At 42.6% G+C, this 19,761-nt stretch overlaps 1 protein-coding gene across 3 annotated transcripts in view; it reads right to left on the bottom strand.

Annotated features, from left to right (window-relative positions):
• Positions 1-503: 503 nt before the first annotated feature.
• Positions 504-19,761, bottom strand: part of AQP1 (aquaporin 1 (Colton blood group)) — a 35,156-nt gene continuing 15,898 nt past the window's right edge. For all 3 annotated transcript variants that reach the window (XM_083377025.1, XM_083377026.1, XM_083377027.1), the window contains exons 3-5: positions 14,336-14,500; positions 4,467-4,547; positions 504-3,223 (exon numbers count right to left, since the gene is read on the bottom strand). In XM_083377025.1, the coding sequence (XP_083233151.1) occupies positions 3,050-3,223; positions 4,467-4,547; positions 14,336-14,500 (420 nt within the window). In that variant the 3' untranslated portion in view covers positions 504-3,049. The remainder of the gene's footprint in view (positions 3,224-4,466; positions 4,548-14,335; positions 14,501-19,761) is intronic.

Below are 19,761 nucleotides of genomic sequence, written 5' to 3'. Positions count from 1 at the left end.
ATTTTGCCCCATTTAACGACCTTTCGCCACCATTTTTAAGTTGAATCACCGCAGTTGGTAAGCTAATACCAGAGTTGTTAAGTCAAACAGGTTTCCCCTTAACTTTGCTTGTCAGAAGATGACAAAAGATGATCACGTGATCCCCAGGACACTGCAACCGTCATAAATACAAGTCAGTTGACAAGCATCTGAATTTTGATCATGTGACCATGGGGACGCTGCAATGGTCATAAGTGTGAAAAATGGTCCTCTTTTTTCGGAGCTATTGTAACTTCAAGTCACTAAATGAATAGTTGTAAGTCGAGAACTATCTGTACATAAAAATTTCACACAGAATTCCCCTTACGTCCAGTTAAGTCTGGCCACCTTACTTGTCGGAGGATCAAACCCGAGTTTTAATTCAGTTTGACCCAGATCAACATCCTCAACTTGTGCCGAGTTCTAAAGTTAAATCAGCCACCGTTTCCCATGGAGAGAGGAAAAAAAAGATAAGCAGTAATACATTCAGATATTCCAGATACTTTTACTTGAGTTTTTGGAATGTTTTTGGAAGATACGTAGCAAGCAATCAATGCACTTTGGGTTCACAAGCAAGACAACTGCGACATTCTTACAGTTTCAGGGTGACAGTTGACATCCGTAAAATGATTGTTAAGTAAGAAAGGTATAAAATAAACATATGGATGTCACCAACAGTTTACAGAAGAGAGGTTTTTACAATAAGATATGGCAGTCGTCTCATAACATAAAGGTAAAAGGTAAAGGTTCCCCCGCACATGCGTGCTAGTCGTTTCTGACTCTAGGAGCCGGTGCTCATCTCCGTTTCAAAGCCGAAGAGCCAGCGCTTGTCCGAGGACGTCTCCATGGTCATGTGGCTGGCATGACTAGACGCCAAAGGCGCATGGAATACTGTTACCTTCCCACCATAGTGGTTCCTATTTTTCTACTTGCATTTTTACGTGCTTTCGAACTGCTAGGTTGGCAGAAGCTGGGACGAGGCGCTGACTCTGTTACGCGGCACTCGGGATTTGACCCGCCAAACTGCCGACCTTCTGGTCGACAAGCTCAGCATCCTAACCCACTGAGCCACCGCATCCCCACCTCATAACATATATAGCTTAATTACCGAAGTAATTTTTTTTCTTTCAACCTGTTTAGTGGCCCACGCATAAGTACATGTTAAGCAACAGCTGGTTATTAGGCATCATATTTCCAAGTGACCCAGTTTAATGCCTTGTGGGAATATAATGTATAAATGGTCAGAAGTGGGCCAGGTCAAGGGAAGCTAAAACATATGAAGAATGGTTGCAGGAATTGGGTTTGTCTAGTCTAGTGAAAAGAAGGACTTGGGGTGATGTGATAGCAGTCTTCCAATATCTCAGCAGCTGCCCCAAAGAACGATGTGTGTGTTTGTGTGTGTGTGTGTGTGTGTGTGTGTGTGTGTGTGTGTGTGTGTGTGTGTGTGTGAAGCTATTCTCCAAAGCTCCTGAAGGTAGGACAAGAAGGAACAGATGGAAACTAATCAAAGAGAGAAGCAACCTGGAACTAAGGAGGAATTTCCTGACAGTGAGAACAATTAACCAGTGGAAAAACTTGCCTCTAGATGTTGTGGGTGCTCCACAAGAAGAGATTGGACAACCATTTGTCTGAAATGGTAGAGGGTTTCCTGCTTGAGTAGGGGGTTGGACTAGAAGACCTCCAAGGTTCCTTCCAACTCTGTATTCTGTCATTGGATTAAGATGTTTAATATTCTAAGTTGAAGGGCTCTTGTTTCCGGAAGCTGGTAGAACTGGGCTGAACCTGCTTCTGACTGAGGAACAGGACACTATTCTTCATTGCCTTAAAGAATCTAGTGGGTCCAGATGAGGTCATATGAGATCTCCCCCATGGCAAGAAGTCTTCTAAAGGTAAGAGATCTTCAACAAGAGGACGGGATGCCTTGGGTGATGGTGGACAACTTGAGGGGCTTCAGGAGAAAAAGGCATTTACCTGGAATGCTATAGTAGAGCTTCCTGCATTGGGCAGTGGATTGGGCTATATCAGGGGTAGGCAACCTTGGCTCTTTTATGACTAGTGGACTTCAACTCCCAGAATTCCTGAGCCAACCATGCTGAGGGGAAAGGGAGAGTTTCCAAGCTGAGCCATGCTGGCTCAGGAATTCTGGGAGTTGAAGTCCACCAGTCATAAAAGAGCCAAGGTTGCCTACCCCTGGCCTAGATGATCTTAGGTTCCCATCTAATATTCAATGATTCTGGGAGTGGTAACTACACCAACATCCTGGAGAAGGCCTACCAACTGTATGTCAGTCTTTGTCAACCTTGGTGACTTTAAGATGGGTAGACTTCAACTCCCAGAATTCCTCAGCCCTGTGCTTTAATAGGTATGGACTTCAACTCTCAGCTGCTAAATTCTGGGAGTTGAAATCCCCCCAGCTTACAGTTGACAAAGCTGAGAAACATGTCTCTATATTGTTATTATAAGTCAACACTGATTTGAGGGCATAGAATTAAAATATCTCTATAAAGAAGTGTGTGTGTGTTTGTTTATGTGCGCATTCTATTCGCTAACAATAGGGGGGGAAATATTTCTTTTCCTAATATCTCCGAATGGCCCAGATGCTCTAGCAAACTCTACTAAACTTATTTTTCCCCACTCATTTTCTCACCTCTAAAAACCTGAGTCTTTGCCCTTCCTTGACTGTTTTTTCTCTCTGGATAACATTTTTCCATATTTATTCCCCGCTGCAGCAGACTCTTGCTATCACTCTGGGCTGAAATAATACAAAAATAATCTATTTTTCAAGGCAAAAAATAGGGGAAAAAAATATGAGGCTCCAGAAACATCTCCCTTCGATTCTCCCAAGATGCTCCCCTCCCAATCCAGAAATTCGGAGAGGAAAAAAATAAAAACATAGCGACTTATAAAAACATTTGCAAAAAAGGCAGGTTGTTTTATAAAGAGTCTATAATACTGATCGAACAGACACACGTGTAAAAAAGGGCACATTTTCAGAAATGGGTGCCTTGCTTTTCCGAACTTCCTCTTCCTTTTATTTCGGTTTCATCTCTACTCGCGAGTCATCGGCATCCAGGTCATATTCTTCCACGTTGCCGGTGGTCCAAACCTTCATGCGTTCTCTGAAATTGCTGCTTCGGGGTGCCAGGATGAAGTCGTAGATGAGCGCCGCACTGGCGCCCCCCAATAAGGGGCCAACCCAGAAGACCTGAAATTCAACACAAAGGAGGCACTGTTCAATACAGCTGTGCCCGTCCCAGGTTGGCAGAGCTGCCAAGCCGTCAATCAACCCCTACCCTGTATGTTCCCTCAATGCATGTTGAACTGTGGGGTCCTTGGTGCTCTCTGAGTTTGGGGGATTTTCTTGCAGGCGTTTCGTGACCCAACGTGTTAATGTCATCAATGCTACAAGGGAGGAGGAGGAGGAGGACTGTGGGGTCCTTGGTGCTCTCTGAGGTTGGTTGTTTCTTGAAGATATTTACTGACCCAACTAGGTAACATCATCAGTCCAAAAAGGGAATGCAATTCTAGCTTCTAGCACTGATGATATTACCTAGTTGGGTCACAAAATGTCTTCAAGAAAAGAACCAAGCTCAGAGAGCATCAAGAATGTCACAATCTCCTCCTCTTCCTCCTCCTCCTCCTCCTCCTCTACCTCCTCCTCTTCCTCCTCCTCCTCCTCCTCCTCTACCTCCTCCTCTTCCTCCTCCTCCTCTTTGCAAATCCTACTCACTTCTAACAGTGATAATGTTACCTACTTGAATCATGAAACATCTGCAAGAAAAGAACCAAGCTCGGAGACCACCAAGGACCCCACAGTCTTCCTCCTCCTCCACCTCCTCCTCCTCCTCCTCCTCCTCCTCCTCCTCCTCCTCATCTCTGCAAACCCCACTTCCTCCAAGCACTGATGAAGTCACCTAGTTGGGTCATGAAACATCTGCAAGAAAACCATTAGGGAACCTGCAAAATGACTACACAGATAGTCCTCGACTTACAACCGTTCATTTAGCGACCTTCCAAAGTCACAATGGCACTGGAAATAAGGGACTGAGGACTGGTCCTCGCACTTATGACCATTGCAACCATGGTCACCCAATCAAGGTTCAACGTTCGGCAACTGATATGTCCCGTGCTTTAGAAACAGAAACAGCAAAGGGGTTTCTCCTGAATTTTGGGGTGATGGTTGCCAGCAATGATTGTATATGTTTGTGTGTGTGTGTGTGTGTTTGTGTGTGTGTGTGTAAAATGACATCACCCCAAATATTTGAAGGGGAGCCCCCTCTGATGATTCCTTCATTAGCTTTTTTGCCATTTCCCCCCTTTGTATCCTGAAATTACACCGAGCAGCTAAAATGTAATTTTCACAAACTTCTTCGATCGAACCACAGGATTCCCAGTTTAGCCCTTACGTGAGGCCCGTGCCTACCTTGGGATTCTGATTGGAAACCTACCCAGTGGTCGGCAAAGTTAGTGGTCACCAAAGCGGATCCGAAAGAACGTGCAGGGTTGATGCCGCAACCGGTGTAATCAATCTGTGAGAGGCAAAGAGGGAAGTTTCGTTAGCAGGAGCCGTGCTTGAAGATCAAAGTTACTCATTTCACCGAGAATTGCTTAGGGATTTTCATTCGACGTAGGAGAGCTGGGTTTCCGAGTTACAAAGATCACAGGTAGCTCAGGGCACACTTGATGGATGCACAGTTCCAAGTGTGGGCCTGAGTTGGTAAGGCCGCAGTTGGAATACGGCATCCAGTTTTGGTCACCACGGTGTAAAAAAGATGTCGAGACTCTAGAAAGAGTGCAGAGAAGAGCAACAAAGATGATCAGGGGACTGGAGGCTAAAACATATAAGGAACGGCTGCTGGAATTGGGTATGTGTAGTTTAATGAAGAGAAGGACGAGGAGGGACATGATAGCAGTCTTCCAATATCTCAGGGGCTGCCACAATCACTGGGAGACCGAGAGTTCAAGTCCTGCCTTAGGCATGAAAACCAGCTGGGTGATATGAACCAGCCCTTCTTTCACAGTTCAACCTACCTCACAGGATAATAATAATAATAATAATAATAATAATAATAATAATAATAATAATAATAATAATAATAGGTGAAGATCTTGTGGGACTTCCAAATACAGACAGATCACCATTTGGAACACAACACGCCAGATATCACAGTCATAGAGAACCGAAGCGTACAGCTGATTAATATCGCTGTACCAGGAGATGCCAGAGTCAAAGAAAAAGAACTGGAAAAAATTACGAAATACCGCGACCTGGCCATTGAAACTGAACGATTATGGATGAAACGCGCAACAGTGATACCCATCGTCATCGGTGCACTGGGAACTATGTCCAAAAACTTAATAATAATAATAATAATAATAATAATAATAATAATAATAAAATAATAATAATAATAATAATAATAATAATAATAAGAAGAAGAAGAAGAAGAAGAAGAAGAAGAAGAAGAAGAAGAAGAAGAAGAAGAAGAAGAAGAAGAAGAAGAAGAAGAAGAAGAAGAAGAAGTTGGAAGGGACCTTGGAGGTCATCTAGTCCAACCCCCTGCTCAGGCAGGAAACCCTATACCATTTCAGACAAAGGGTTGTCCAATCTCTTCTTAAAAACTTCCAGGGTTGGAGCATTCACCGCTTCTGGAGGCAGGTTGTTCCACTGGTTAATTGATCTCATTGTCAGGAACTTTCTCCTTAGTTCTAGGTTGCTTCTCTCTTTGACTAGTTTCCATCCGTCGCTTCTTGTCCTGCTTTCAGGTGCTTTGGAGAATAGCTTGACTCCCTCTTCTTTGTGGCAGCCCCTGAGATACTGGAAAACTGCTATCATGTCCCCCCTCGTCCTTCTCTTCGTTAAACTACACATACCCAATTCCAGCAACCGTTCCCTATATGTTTTAGCCTCCAGTCCCCCAATCATCTTTGTTGCTCTTCTCTGCACTCTTTCTCTCCCTATCTTGTTTTCCATAAATTGAGCTATGTATATGTAATCCATTTAATTAAGTAGCCCCACCTCTGTAAAATACACCCCCACACACACACACACAACTGTACAAACAGTACATATACATAAATGATAGATAGATAGATAGATAGATAGATAGATAGATAGATAGATAGATAGATAGATAGATAGATGATAGATAGATATTATTTATTTTTATTCTGCCTTTTATTTTGTAACTAACTCAAGGCAGCAAACTTATCTAATACCTGTCCTCCTATTTTCCTCACAACACAAACAAGGGGGTTGGACTAGATGACCTTCAAGGTCCCTTCCAACATGGTTGTCGTTGTTATTATTATTATAAAACTTTTATTCACAAAACATGAAACTCAGTCAACTGAACACTCCAATTGACTGGCATTAATGGTTGACATGGGCTGCTGCCAGCATCCTAGGTATTAAACAGGTATCTCCTTAAAATGTAAGATGTTCCAAGTAGCGCAGTTTTTTGTAGCTTTGCTGGAATTATTGCAGGAACTTGCAATAAGTTCACTTAACAACCATGTGATTCATTTAACAACTGCAATGATTCACTTTACAACTATAGCAAAAAAGGTTGCAAAACAGGGCAAAACTCACTTTAAAAATGTCTTGCATACCAATGGAAATTTTGTGGTTGTGGTTATAAATTGAAACCCGTAAGAGGTCTCTAGTCGGCTATAAATGAAATATTAGGAGTTTTTTTGGAATGAAAGAAGGACAGACTAACCTGTCTTATTTAATATTTAACTCAATTAACAACTACCCTGTTTAGCAACATAAATTCTGATTGTGGTCATAAGTCAAGGGCTACCTGTACATATTTCTAAACAAAGTCTCATAAAATACATGTCAGGACTTTAACAATGCTTATCAGCATTGATTTAATTTTTTGCTCAATAAAATTCTGAATAGCTGTAGAATCATTAAAATGAAGAATTCAAGGCAAGTTTTTTTTAAAAAAAATGTTCTGAATTTGACTGAGGTCCTAACTTACAATGTACATATTTTAAAAAATAGTGTTTGATTTCACAGACTGTAGATTATAGACTTGCTTTTACTTGCCTTTACACAAATGAAAAACATATGTGTGCAAAAGAAAAAGAAGAAGAAGAAGAAAAAATAACACATCAGCACACCAACAAACCACTGGAGAAATTGTTCATTTTCTCCTAATGGGAAATGATATTTCTGGAAAAGACTCATAGCATTAAAGCAGCTCGTTACAAAACGCAAATTGGTGCAAATTAAAACTGGTTGTGTGTGTAGCTATCAGGAAGCCAGAACTGATTTGTCCGAAGTTCTGCCCTCAAATTAAGACAGTGCTAGGATCAACATGATCAACACCTACTTCTTTATGGGTGTCAGATACCTGCAAAAGTTGTGGGTGCTCCAACACTGGAAGTTTTTAAGAAGAGACTGGCCAGCCATTTGTCTGAAATGGTATAGGGTTTCCTGCCTGAGCAGGGGGTTGGACTAGATGACCTCCAAGGTCCCTTCCAACTTATTATTATTTATTATTATTATTATTATTATTATTATTATTATTTTATTATTATTATTATTATTATTATTATTATTATTATTATTATTATTATTATTATTATTATTATTATTATTATTATTATTATTATTATTATGCATATTGACTACCTTAATTCAGATGCAGCGTGTGAAATGCATCAGGAAGAAAATAAGTAGATGATTTTTTGTTGTTGTTTTCTTCGCGGCAAAGAAAAAAAAATCTTTTTTTATGCCTCCCAGAACGTTTCATCTACAGAAGAATTAGAATGGTGGGTGGATTCTGTCTAGATCAGCAAAACACGTGCGCTCTGTTGGCGTGTCCATGGTGGAACTATTCCATGGTCATACTCCAAGCAGGGGTCACCAAAATTTCCATTGCTAACTGAGACAGATACTGAGTTTTTCCCCATTTTACGACTTTTATTGCTGTAGTTGTTAAGTGACGCATACAGACACTAAGTGAATCCGGCCTCCCCATTAACTTTGCTTATCAGAAGGTCACAAAAGGGGATCACATCCAGGACACTGCAACTGTCATAAATATCATAATACAGGTAGTCCTCGACTTATGACCACAATTGACCCCAACATTTATGTTGTCAAGAGAGACATTTGCTAAGTGAATTTTGCCCCATTTATCTGCTTTCTTGCCACAGTTGTTAAGTGAATCATTGCAGTTGTTAAGTCAGTATCATGGTTGTTAAGTGAATCTGGCTTCCCCATTGACTTTGCTTGTCAGAAGGTCGCAAAAGTGGATCATGTTACCCTAGGATGCTACGACCATCATAACTAGGAGTCAATTTGCAAGTGACTGAATTTTGATCACATGACCCTGGGACACTGCAACCGTCATAATTATGAGTCAATGGCCAAGCATCTGAAATTTGTTCATGTGACCAGGGGGATGCTACAACGGTCGTAAGTGTGAAAACTGGTCATAATTCACTTACGTCAGTGCCCTTGTAATTTCAAATGGTCACTAAATAAAAGGTTGTAGGTTGAGGACAACCTGTATCTCCATATTCTCTATAAAACCAGAAAACAACTCACAGCTTGCATTCAGACAATAGATATATAAGTAGTTCTCAACTTAATACCAGTTGCTTCACGAACGTCACTAAATGAATGGTTGTAAGCCAAGGACTGTGGCACATAATTACAGTTAGTTCTTGACTTACAACCATTCAAAGTTAAAACTCCCAAAAGGTACTTAGGACCAGCTTCTGAAGTTCCGCCAGTCACATGACCCCATTTTGGGTTGCTTGGCAACTGCCCTGCTTTTACCACACATGACTGGGATTTATGACTGGGATTTCCTTCCGGCTTTTGGCAAAGAAAAACAACCCAATAGCAAACAACTATTGGTTCTCTGGAAAAACTGTGTTGTTCACTTAACGACCGTGGATTCACTTAACAGCCATGTTGATTCAACCACCACTTTAAAAAGGTCATAAAACGGGGTTGGTCACGTGATGACCTGCTTTACACACGTCACGACTTGCGATCGTAATGGGCAGGATCCATTGCGGTCGTAACTCGAGGGAAAGAACGTGGTAAAAAGGAGTATGTGGTTGCAGAAGAGGGCAAATAGCTGTGAGAAGGAAATGTTAGCAGACATGGAGATCCTCCGTCATCCAGGTCAGCGTTGTCCCAAAGATGCTTTTTCAGGAGGCAACTGCGCTTTCTTGTTTTTCTTTGAAGACGTTTTGCTTCTCCTCCAAGGAGCTTCTTCAGTTCTCACTTCCATTCCCCGCCATCTAGTCAGAGCTGAAGAAGCTTCTTGGAAGAGAAGTTAAACGTCTTCAAAGAAAATTAAAAAACTCCAGTTGCCTCCTGAAAAAAAACCATCTTTGACATCCTACCAGACAGTGTCGGTTACCTCAGCCACAACACAGGCCAACCCAGAGCGTTCAGGGCCCCTAATCTACCTAGAAGCATTTGGGCCCATGAATTAAATCATAGCGTGCTTGTCCCATCAATTCCAAATATTTTTCCCTTTTCCCTGAAATGTACCTGAAATTGAATCACATTTAACTTTCCTTCTTGAACCCACTCAGCAATTTTATTTTATTTTTTTTAATAAAGCACAATCTTCCTCATCCACCTCCAGCACAATTTTCAACATCAGATGTTTCCTTCAGGCCTGGAAAATGGCATTTTGCTTCCCAAATGAATTCTTCAAAAAAAAAACATTCTGAAGTCCAGGCAATAGTTTATTTATAGTAAACGTTCAAAGTTACAACGGCATGAAAAAGGTGACCTATGACCTTTTTTACACTTAGGACCATTGCAGCATCTCCGTGGTCACGTGATCAAAATTCAGATGTTTTTGGCAACTGACTCATACTTAAGACGGTCACAGTGTCCCGGGTTCACGGGATCCCTTTTTGCAACCTTCTGACAAGCAAAATCAATGGGAAAGCCAGATTCATTTAACAACCCTTTGGCTAACTTAATAAATGCAGTGATTCACTTAACAGCTGTGGCAAGAAAGGTTGTAAAATGGGGCAAAATTCACTCACAACTGTCTTCCTTAGCAATAGAAATTTAGGGCTTAGGGTTATCTAAGTGGATGAAAAAATATTCCTTTAGCCATCTATTTTTTCTCCAGACCAGGCCAATCCAGCTGTTTTGGGGTGGTCCGGCATTTTTTTAAAAGCAAATCTTCTAGAACAGGAAGTGGTTTGGGAGAGCTGACTTGGCATAGTCCAAGTCCCTCAGTTGTGGTCTGGAGAAAGGATGGAAGCTTCTGGAGTTCCCTGGAATAGTCTATTCCAAAAATAGAATTTTTCAAAGATCTACCCTAATGGGCTGCAATTGAGATGAACAGGACTAAGCCGAGATACTTTCCTATCTTTGAAAAAGCCAACATTGGATGGTGTCTGCTCTCCGTTCCAGGAACAAAGATGCCTTAGCAGTTGAAGGTTTGTGGGAATCTTGACAACACGAGAACTTGTCCCAGAGTACGACAAGTTCTAGGGACAAGTTGGGGCCTCCTCCTTTATCTAAACCAGGGGGTCTTCCAACATGGCCCTTTTATGACTGTGGACTTCAACTCCCAGAATTCCTCAGCCAGTGTGCCTGGCTGAGGAATTCTGGGAGTTGAAGCCCACGAGCAGGGGTCTTCAAACTCAGCCTTTTATGACTCTGGACTTCAACTCCCAGAATTCCTTAGTCAGTGTGCCTGGCTGAGGAATTCTGGGAGTTGAAGCCCACGAGCAGGGATCTTCAAACTCGGCCTTTTATGACTCTGGACTTCAACTCCCAGAATTCCTCAGCCAGTGTGTCTGGCTTGTGGCCAGCATGGAACACTTCCAAAGTAGGGGTTCTCTTGAGGTTGGTTGATGGTCTGCAGAAGTTTCATTGCCTGGCTAGGTAACATCATTAGTGCTGGTAAGTGTGGGGTTTGCTCACCAGCATTACTCTATAAAAACTTGTACAATAGCTTGCAAGCTACTAATATACAAGCGCTGTTGATGTTACCTAGTTGTGTAACGAAATCTCTTCAGGAAAACCACCATGCTCAGAGAGCACCAAGGACCCCACAGTCCTCCTCCTCCTCTCTGCAAACCCCCACCCCCTTCTAGCATTGATGATGTTACCTAGTTGAGTCATGAAACGTCTGCAAGAAAACCACCCAGCTCAGAGAGCACCATCAAGGGCCGCCCAGTTCAACTCTCAGCTTCAAATATTCTCTTCTTTTGATAACATTTTTAAAGACTGTGTCAGTCCCCACCAAATAAACCACATCACAAATCAGTTCCACCATCGAGAGCTAAAGACCACGTTTATTGAGAGTGGGTACCCTAACCGAATCTTGCAAGCCTGTGCTGTATCTCCTCCCTTTATACTTACGTGAATTATTGTGGCATCAGTTTGAAGTGCTTCCATATCCTTTCTGCTTGTTTTGGACTTAACGTATGTTTTGACATCTGTCGCTTTGGTAACAGACCTGGCCTATGTTAGGGCTTTACTTAATATGGTACAAAATCTAGACAGCACTTTATTTTTCCATAAAACACTCTTACAGTACAAAATATAATTTCCTAACCTATTCTATTTTCCGTTCATTTCTATTCTTATTTAATCTATGCCTTTGCTATCCTTATGTTCTATTTCTATGTTCTTACTCCTTTCTCTATAAATCTTACGGTTGTTTTTTTTTACATTAACTATTTATTTCTTACCTCAGGGTTGTTTTTTTTTAAAAAAAATCCTCTTCTCTATGTTCTTATTCTCATGTGTACAAATCGTATAACTTTTTAAAAACTTAATTATTTCTTAGCTCTTTAAAATTTTCTTATTTTCTATGTTCTTATTCATGTATGTATAAATCTTATGTTTTTATAATCTTAACGACGTCTTAGTCTTTTGAAAATTTCCTTTTCTATGTATGTAGTCCTGTATTTAAGTCGTATGTTTTTTTACCTTAATTATTTATTAGTTCTTTGTTGTTTTTTTAAAAAAATTCCTCTCTTCTATATTCTTATTTATCGGTGCACAAATCTTATTTTTTCTTTATCTTAACTATTTCTTAATTTTTTTAAAAAAAATCTCTATGTTCTCATTTCTATGTGTATAAATCTTACGGTTATTTTTTTACCTCAGCTATTTCTTAGTTCTTTCAAATTTTCTTCTTTATGTTCTTCTACGTATAAATCTTATGCTGTTTTTAATCTTAACTACTTGTTAGCTCTTAGTTTTTTAAATTGTTCTTCTACTTGTGCAAGTAGTTGTATTGTGTATAAATCTTTTTTAACTATTTCTTAGCTCTTTGTTGTTGTTGTTTTTAAAAATCCTCTTCTATATTCTTATTTATCTGTGCATAAATCTATTTTTAAAAATAATCTTATGGCTAGTTTCGTACAATAGGCATAAATAGGTGCATGAAAGCCTAGAGACTACTTTCACACAACATGCTAAACTTGAGTGTTGACTATGGTCAGATTTTATAGGTTTAATATATGAAATTAATCCAGCATGTCTGGTTAATTTATGATTCAGCATATTGCATCAATCTAGAATATGGGTTAATCCAATAACAAGGTTAGTTCTTGACATATAAGGGCAATTCAGAAATAAACTTCCATTTGTTTATCAATGACAGACATTTGCAGATGCAGAAGTTTTATTATCCACATTAGAAAACTACAATTTTTGACATAAGCACCATTCAAATTGAGGCATTTGTCATAATGTCTTACAAGGTTTGAAATTCGTTAGTAGTAGTCGCTCGGTGCCAAATCTGGACTATAAGGTGTGTGTGTGTGTGTGTGTGTGTGTGTGTGTGTGTGTGTGTGATCAAAAACATCCCAACAGAACTGCTACAAAAGTTCTTGGGTGTGTCTAGCGGTGTGCGGGCGAGCATTGTCGTGGACCAACACCATACCGCCCCGACACTTGTTCTGGATGGCTCATCTGAGTTTTTGTAACGTTTCACAGTAGACTTCTGAACTGATGGTCGAACCATGCTCCATGAATTTCGCTAGCCGTACGTCTTGGGCCTCTTCACATTTGGTGGGATTTTCTATGGCACCACTTCAGGTGTGGTGTTGGTCCACAACAATGCTCGCCTGCACTCCGCCAGGCGCACCCAAGAACGTTTGAAGCAATTCTGTTGGGATGTTTTTGATCACGCCACCCTCCCCCACATAGCCCAGATTTGGCACCGATCAGCTGCTACTAAGGAATTTCAAACCCTGTAAAACGTTATGACACGTGCCTCAATTTGAATGGCGATTACATCAAAAAGTAATGCAATGTGTAGTTTCCTAATGTGTATAATAAAGATTCTGTGTCTGTGATTGTCTGTCATGGATAACCAAACGGAGGTTTATTTCTTTTTTTTTTATTGAAAAGTTTTATCATACATTTTATTTTTAACAATCCCCCCTACCCCTCCCCTATCCCTCCCTCCTTTCCCCTCCCCCCCTCCCCCCCCCGACTTCCCAGAGCTAAGTACAAGGTATAAAAAACAAAAAAAAAGAATCATAAACAACCATATGCTAACAACCGTAAATTCTAAAATCTATCACTCTCTAGCTCATATAGGATAACTACAAACACTATTAATATAAAATATATAAAATAAGAAAAAAGAAAAAGAGAAAAGAAGGGAAGACTTGTTCAAATACTACATAAAACTTTTTAGTCCCATATTTGTTCTGGATATACTCAATCCATTTGTCCCATATTTATTCTGGATATACTCAAACCATTCCTCTTAACAGTTTAATAGCCTCCTTAAACTTCACATCCTAAACGGAGGTTTATTTCTGAATTTCCCTTGTACAACTGTCACAGAGCCTGTGCACTGTGGTTAGATGCCTTAGCTATTGTAAAATGGGTCAGTCATCTGAATCAGTGCAGTTGTTAAGTGAGTAACGTGGTTGTTAAGTGAATCAGGCTTTGCTCAACAGGAGGTGACAAAAGGGGACCACATGAGCCCTAGACACTGCAACCGTCATAAATATGAATTAAGCATCTGAATTTTGATCATGTGGCCGTGGGGGATGCTGCGACGGTTGTAAGTGTGAACAAAAAGGTCCTAAGTCACTTTTCCCAATGCCGTTGACATGTTGAATCAAGCAAATGATTGTTAGTCGAGGACTGCCTTTAAGAATAAAGTTCCAGTGATCCTTGTGGTCCCTGTTTCCTGACCTGAAAGGACCAGCACACACAACTGGATTAAGCCAGGAAACTATGTTTATAATAATAATAATGTTGGAAGGGGCCTTGGAGGCCATCTAGTCCAACCCCCTGGTTGTTTTGGTTCATTATAGCTCCTGAATTCATACTCACCGCCAGCAGGTGACCCAATGCAACGGAAAGACCAATGGCCAATGGTGCTGATCCGGAGAGGTCCGTTCGCCTCTTGTCCGTTGTGGCGAGCACACACAACACCAGCTGCAACGTAGCGATTATTTCAATGCCCAGGCCTTGCCCGGGATTGATCCCAGTTGCCAACTGCAAAGGAAAAAGACCGCAAAGAGAAGAAATCACAACCAGGATGAAGCTGAATTGGACGCTGATTCACTTAATGACCGCTTTATGATCGTTAAGTTCACTTAACAACCACCGCAAAAAAGGTCATAAAATCGGTTTGGGTCACATGATCAGACCAACTTGTTTTACCACTATCGTGACTTATGGGCTGGCTCCATTAGGGTCATATTTCAAGAATTACCTGAATTTTTTTATCCCCAAACTTATGTTAATGACACTCTATTTACATACACACTTTATGTTTTATGGCTCCAAGCAACACAATAAATAAGTGATAAAAGTGTCAGAAGCCAAAACTGGATGCCATTTGCTTAAGCTTCGGATAGGACAGCCAGACCTTAATTTACAACCACTCATTTAGTGACTCCTATATCAGAGGTCTCCAACCCTTTCTGGTGCCAAGGACCGGTGATGGCAGTGGCTAGGACAAGGGTAGGCAACCTCGGCTTTCATGACTCATGGACTTCAACTCCCAGAATTCCTGAGTCAGCATAGCTGATTCAGGAATTCTGGAAGTTGAAGTCCATGAGTCATAAAAGAGCCGAGGTTGCCTACACCTGGGCTAGGAGGATGGTTTCACACATGCAACCAAGATTGTGCACATGCGCAAATGAAGGTTCACACCCTCGCCTGCCACTTCTGTGGATGGTTTCCCAACAGTCCACGGACCATTATTCTATCTACAGAGGGAGAAAAATCAATTGTGTTGCTTTGAGCAAGGTATGACATGACTTAATGTGATTACACAATTTCGTGGGCATCCCCCTTGTGGTCCAAAAAGGCTATCTTATTTTTGTTTTGAGTTTCTCTTTCTGGAGCAAACGTTATTGCCCAACTTTTTTTGACGACCCTCTGAAAAAGCACTCCCCAACCTTTCCTGATTGGTGGCCCGGCCTGGGGGCACACGAGAGGGGCTGCAAGCGCGGCATCCATCCCTTGGGTGAGTGGGGCTTGCGCGGGCAGGCATGCACACCCACTGCATCAGTGCCCCAGTTCCAAAGGGACCATAGCCCAAGGGATGGGGACCCCTGGTCTAAAACAACCTCACCACTAGATGGATCTGCAAATTCACAAAAGAACAAAAGGGCAAGATCCCCTTATTGAGAATCGCTTTGGCTTTAGTTACTAAGGGAATGCAGAGAGATAATGTGAGAGCGCTGTTGTAGATTTCTGGGAATGTCTAAGTCAGGGGTGTCAAACTCAATTTCATTGAGGGCCGCATCAGCATTGTGGTTGCCCTCAAGGGGCCGGGTGGGTGTGGCCTGGGTGGGCGTGGCCTACTGGGTGGGCGTGGCTAGAGTGCGTATGGCCTGCTGGGTGGGCGTGGCCATCTCTACATCGTTGGCATCAAGGGTGCCTATGGGGGCCTGGGCAGGAGTGGGACAGATCTGAGGGTCTCTGGAAGAAGGAGGGTCTCTGGGCCAGGGCCAAGGCAGTGGGGGCCGTTCCCTCACTGTTTCCAGGATGGCTTCGCGGGCCACATGAAACCACTTCGCGGGCCGCATCTGTCCCCCGGGCCTTGTGTTTGACATGTCTGGTCTAAGTAGTTGCTGAGAACTAGAGAGTGGATAATAAGGATGATGTGAAGGATGAGAAGGGTGGGAGTGAGTGAGTGAGGGAGGGAGGGAAGGAAGGAAGGAAGGAAGGAAGGAAGGAAGGAAGGAAGGAAGGAAGGAAGGGGGGATGAGGAGGAGGAAGAAGAAAAATGGAGGGAGGGAGGAAGGAAGGAAGAAAGAAAGAAAGAAAGAAAGAAAGAAAGAAAGAAAGAAAGAAAGAAAGAAAGGGAAGGAGGAGGAGGAGGAACAGGGGAAGCGGAAGAGATTGTAAGTGCATTCAATGACCACAGTTTAGTACACTTTTGATGGAAACAGGCATTTACTTCTGGTATCCAGCAGAAATGCCCCATAGGTAACAATGGTGGCATTCACCAAACAACCATCATGTTCACTTTATGACCACCACAGAAAAAGGTCAAAAAGCTCACACAGCAACCTCCTTTACAATTATCACGATTTACAACTAAAATGTCCAGCTCAATTAGTTCGTAAACTGAAGACTGCTTTTAGGCATTGTTCGGTGTGCGTGTTATTTTAGTCTGTTATAAGCTGTCCACCGTAAACCGACAAAAAATGTAAACATTAAAAACCATGAAAACTAGGGGAGATATTAAGCTATAATGGAGGAGCAGGCCACAGACCTGTAAAAACGAACCCCTTATGAGCAGAAAAATATGGCAAATTTAAAAGAGACGTTTCACTCGTGACAAAGTAGACACCTGTGGAAATACTATAGTTGTGCAAGGCTTTGCACTCTGAAGGGAAGGCTCAGAAACTCCAAACCATTACATGCAAGAAAGGGGTGTGGCTTCCATCTTGAATTTTTTGACCCCCTCCCTTCCCATGGATACTCCTGGCATCGGAAAAGGGGTCTATGCTTCCTCACACTGAATGTCTGAACTATCTTCAAAAGCCAGCTTTGGCATTTTCACAGATGTAATGGGAAGAAAAAATGGTTCATGGGCAAGGCAATGAGTGATAGGCACCTTAGAAGGCAATTAGATCTAGGCTGCAATATTGCAGGGGGCTGCAGGGGGCAGGAAGAGCTGGTGGGAATCATCCAGATTCTTGACCACCATCTAGTGGTCCTCTGAAGTATTGGAAGCCCAGCTCTTCTATGAGAAAAAAAGAACAATCCATTAAACTTTTATTTTATTGATTGTAATCCCACCTTTTATTGCGGTGAGGTGAGTGGCAAACAAATTTACTAAATAAATATATAAATAAATAAATGCACATCTAAATAATTTTTATACATAATTCAAGGTGTCAAACATACTTAATATTCCTCCCATTTCCTATTTTTCCTGCAACAACAACCATTTGAGAGAGGGAGAGAGGAGGGGTTGACTCAAAGTCACCCAGCTGGCTTTCATGAGTAAGATGACACTAGAACTCAGCACCCCCTGGTGACTAGCCCAAAGTCACCCAACTAGCTTTCATCCTTAAGGCGGGTCTAGAATTCACCATCACCAGTGATTCGTGCAAAGTCACCCAGCTGGCTTTCATGCCTAATGAAGGACTATAACTCACCCTCTCCTAGTGATTGGCCCAAAGTCACCCAACTGGCTTTCATGCTTAAGGCGGGACTAGAACTCACCCTCTCCTGATGATTGGCCCACAGTCACCCAACTAGCTTTCATGCTTAAGGCGGGACTAGAACTCACCCTCTCCACGTTATTGGCCCAACCTTCCCCAGCTGGCTTTCATGCCTAAATTGGAACTAGAACTCACTGCCTCCTGGTTTCTAGCTGGCCCCTTCACCAGTAGTCCACAAAACCCCTTGGTTCTCTTACTCCTGAGCTCTATCTTGACTGCTCTTCCTCGAGCTTGCCCTCTGGGATGTGGCGGGCTAAAGCACCACGTCTTTCACGTCCACGGCCATCTAAAGCAGGGGATAATAACATTTGTGGTCCCAGAGGGCAGGAGGCCGGGAGGGAGCCGGCCGCCTTTGAACTAAATGGTAGGAATTGTCGGAATAAATGCCAAAGTGGACTAAGTGCTACTGTGGAAACATGTCCCCTGACACCTGGGTTGTTTGTCAGTATCAATGGGAACACTCGGTCAAAGGAGAGAGCACGTCCCTGGCATCTGAAGCGATCACACACACACACACACACACACACAGCGCAATACGGAGCTTCAGAGCATCCGCAGCAGAAAGCCAGAGTTTAACTGGCCGGGTTAAAAGGCGGCTGAATTGAAGGGTTCTCATTCTTGAATCTGGAGGCAACCAGGCAGCCGTGAAATGCCTTGTCCTCACTGCCAGCCAGTGGCGTAGCGTGGGTTGTCAGCACCCGGGGCAAGGCAAGTAATTTGCGCCCCCTAACCGCACGCCTGGCACTCCCCCCTCCACAGTGGGTGGCGACCCGGCGGCTCGGATCGGATTCGCACAGCCAGCACTGCAGTGAGAGAGAGTGAGTGAGCCAGGCAGGGGCAGAGAGCTGCGAGTGCGAGCGCGCCCCCCCAGATGTTGCGCCCGGTGCGGCCCGCCCCCCCTGCACCCCCTACGCTACGCCACTGCTGCCAGCCCCGTTTTTGCTCTCTGTGCCCAATTTCTGTCGGGCCCCAGCCTTCCCTCCAGGACAGATTGTAGACCGCTTGAGGTTTTCGGACACCGTTGGCAGAATGGGGAAAATGTTATTTGGATGCTGGAAGAAATAAGGAGGTCTTAAGAGCATCTGAATCAGGGGTTAGGGAGAGATGGTGTGGTGAGGAGGGGGAGAAGGAAGAGGAGGAGGAGAAGGGGGGAGAAGGGAAAGAAGGAAAGGCACAAAGAGAAGGAGAACAAGACGAGGAAGAAGAAGGAGAAGAGATTGTAAATGACCACTATTTGGTATGATTTGATGGAAACAGGCATTTACTTCTGGTACCCGGCAAAAACGCCTCATAGTTAACAATGGTGGCATTCATTTAACCACCATCATGTTCACTTTATGACCATCACAGAAAAAGGTCACATAATCAGACGTTGTCACATAGTGACATCCTTGATAATTATCTTGATTTACAACTAAAATGGCTGGCGCCATTGCCTTCGTGAGTTTGAGACTGCTGTTATGCGCAGTTAGATGTGTGCGTTTTTTAGTCTGTTATAAGCTGTCCACGCTAAATTGACAAAAAAAGTAAACATTAAAACCATGAAAACTAGGGGGGATATTAAGCTATAATAGAGGAGCAAACCGCAGACCTGTAGAAAAGAACACATTATAAGTAGAGAAATATCACAAACTTAAAAGAGACGTTTTACTCATGACAAAGTAGACCCTTGTGGAAATACTATAGTTGCGCAAGGCTTTGTGCGCTGAAGGGAAGACCCATAAAGTCTAAGGAACTGTATGGCAAAAAGGAATGTGGCTTCCATCTTGAATTTTTTGACCCCCCCCCCTCCCTTCCCACGGATACTCCTGGCATCGAAAAAGGGCTCTCCGCTTTCTCAAACTGGTGCCTTGGGAATGTCTGAACTGTCATTCAAAAGCCAGCTTGGCATTTTCACAGATGGAATGGAAATAAAATGTTCCATATTCAAGGCAATTTCTGATAGACACCTTAGAACAGAGATCCCCGATCTTTGGGGCTCTGGGGACCAGTTCCGTGGAGAGGGGTTTTTCCCACAGACCGGAGAGTGCGTGGTTTTGTGTGCTGCCTGCATCCCACATGGGGCTT

The sequence above is a fragment of the Vipera ursinii genome (genome assembly GCF_947247035.1).
Source record: "Vipera ursinii genome assembly, chromosome: Z".
NCBI classification, from domain to species: Eukaryota; Metazoa; Chordata; class Lepidosauria; order Squamata; family Viperidae; genus Vipera; species Vipera ursinii.
This window is presented reverse-complemented; position numbering and strand designations above follow the sequence as displayed.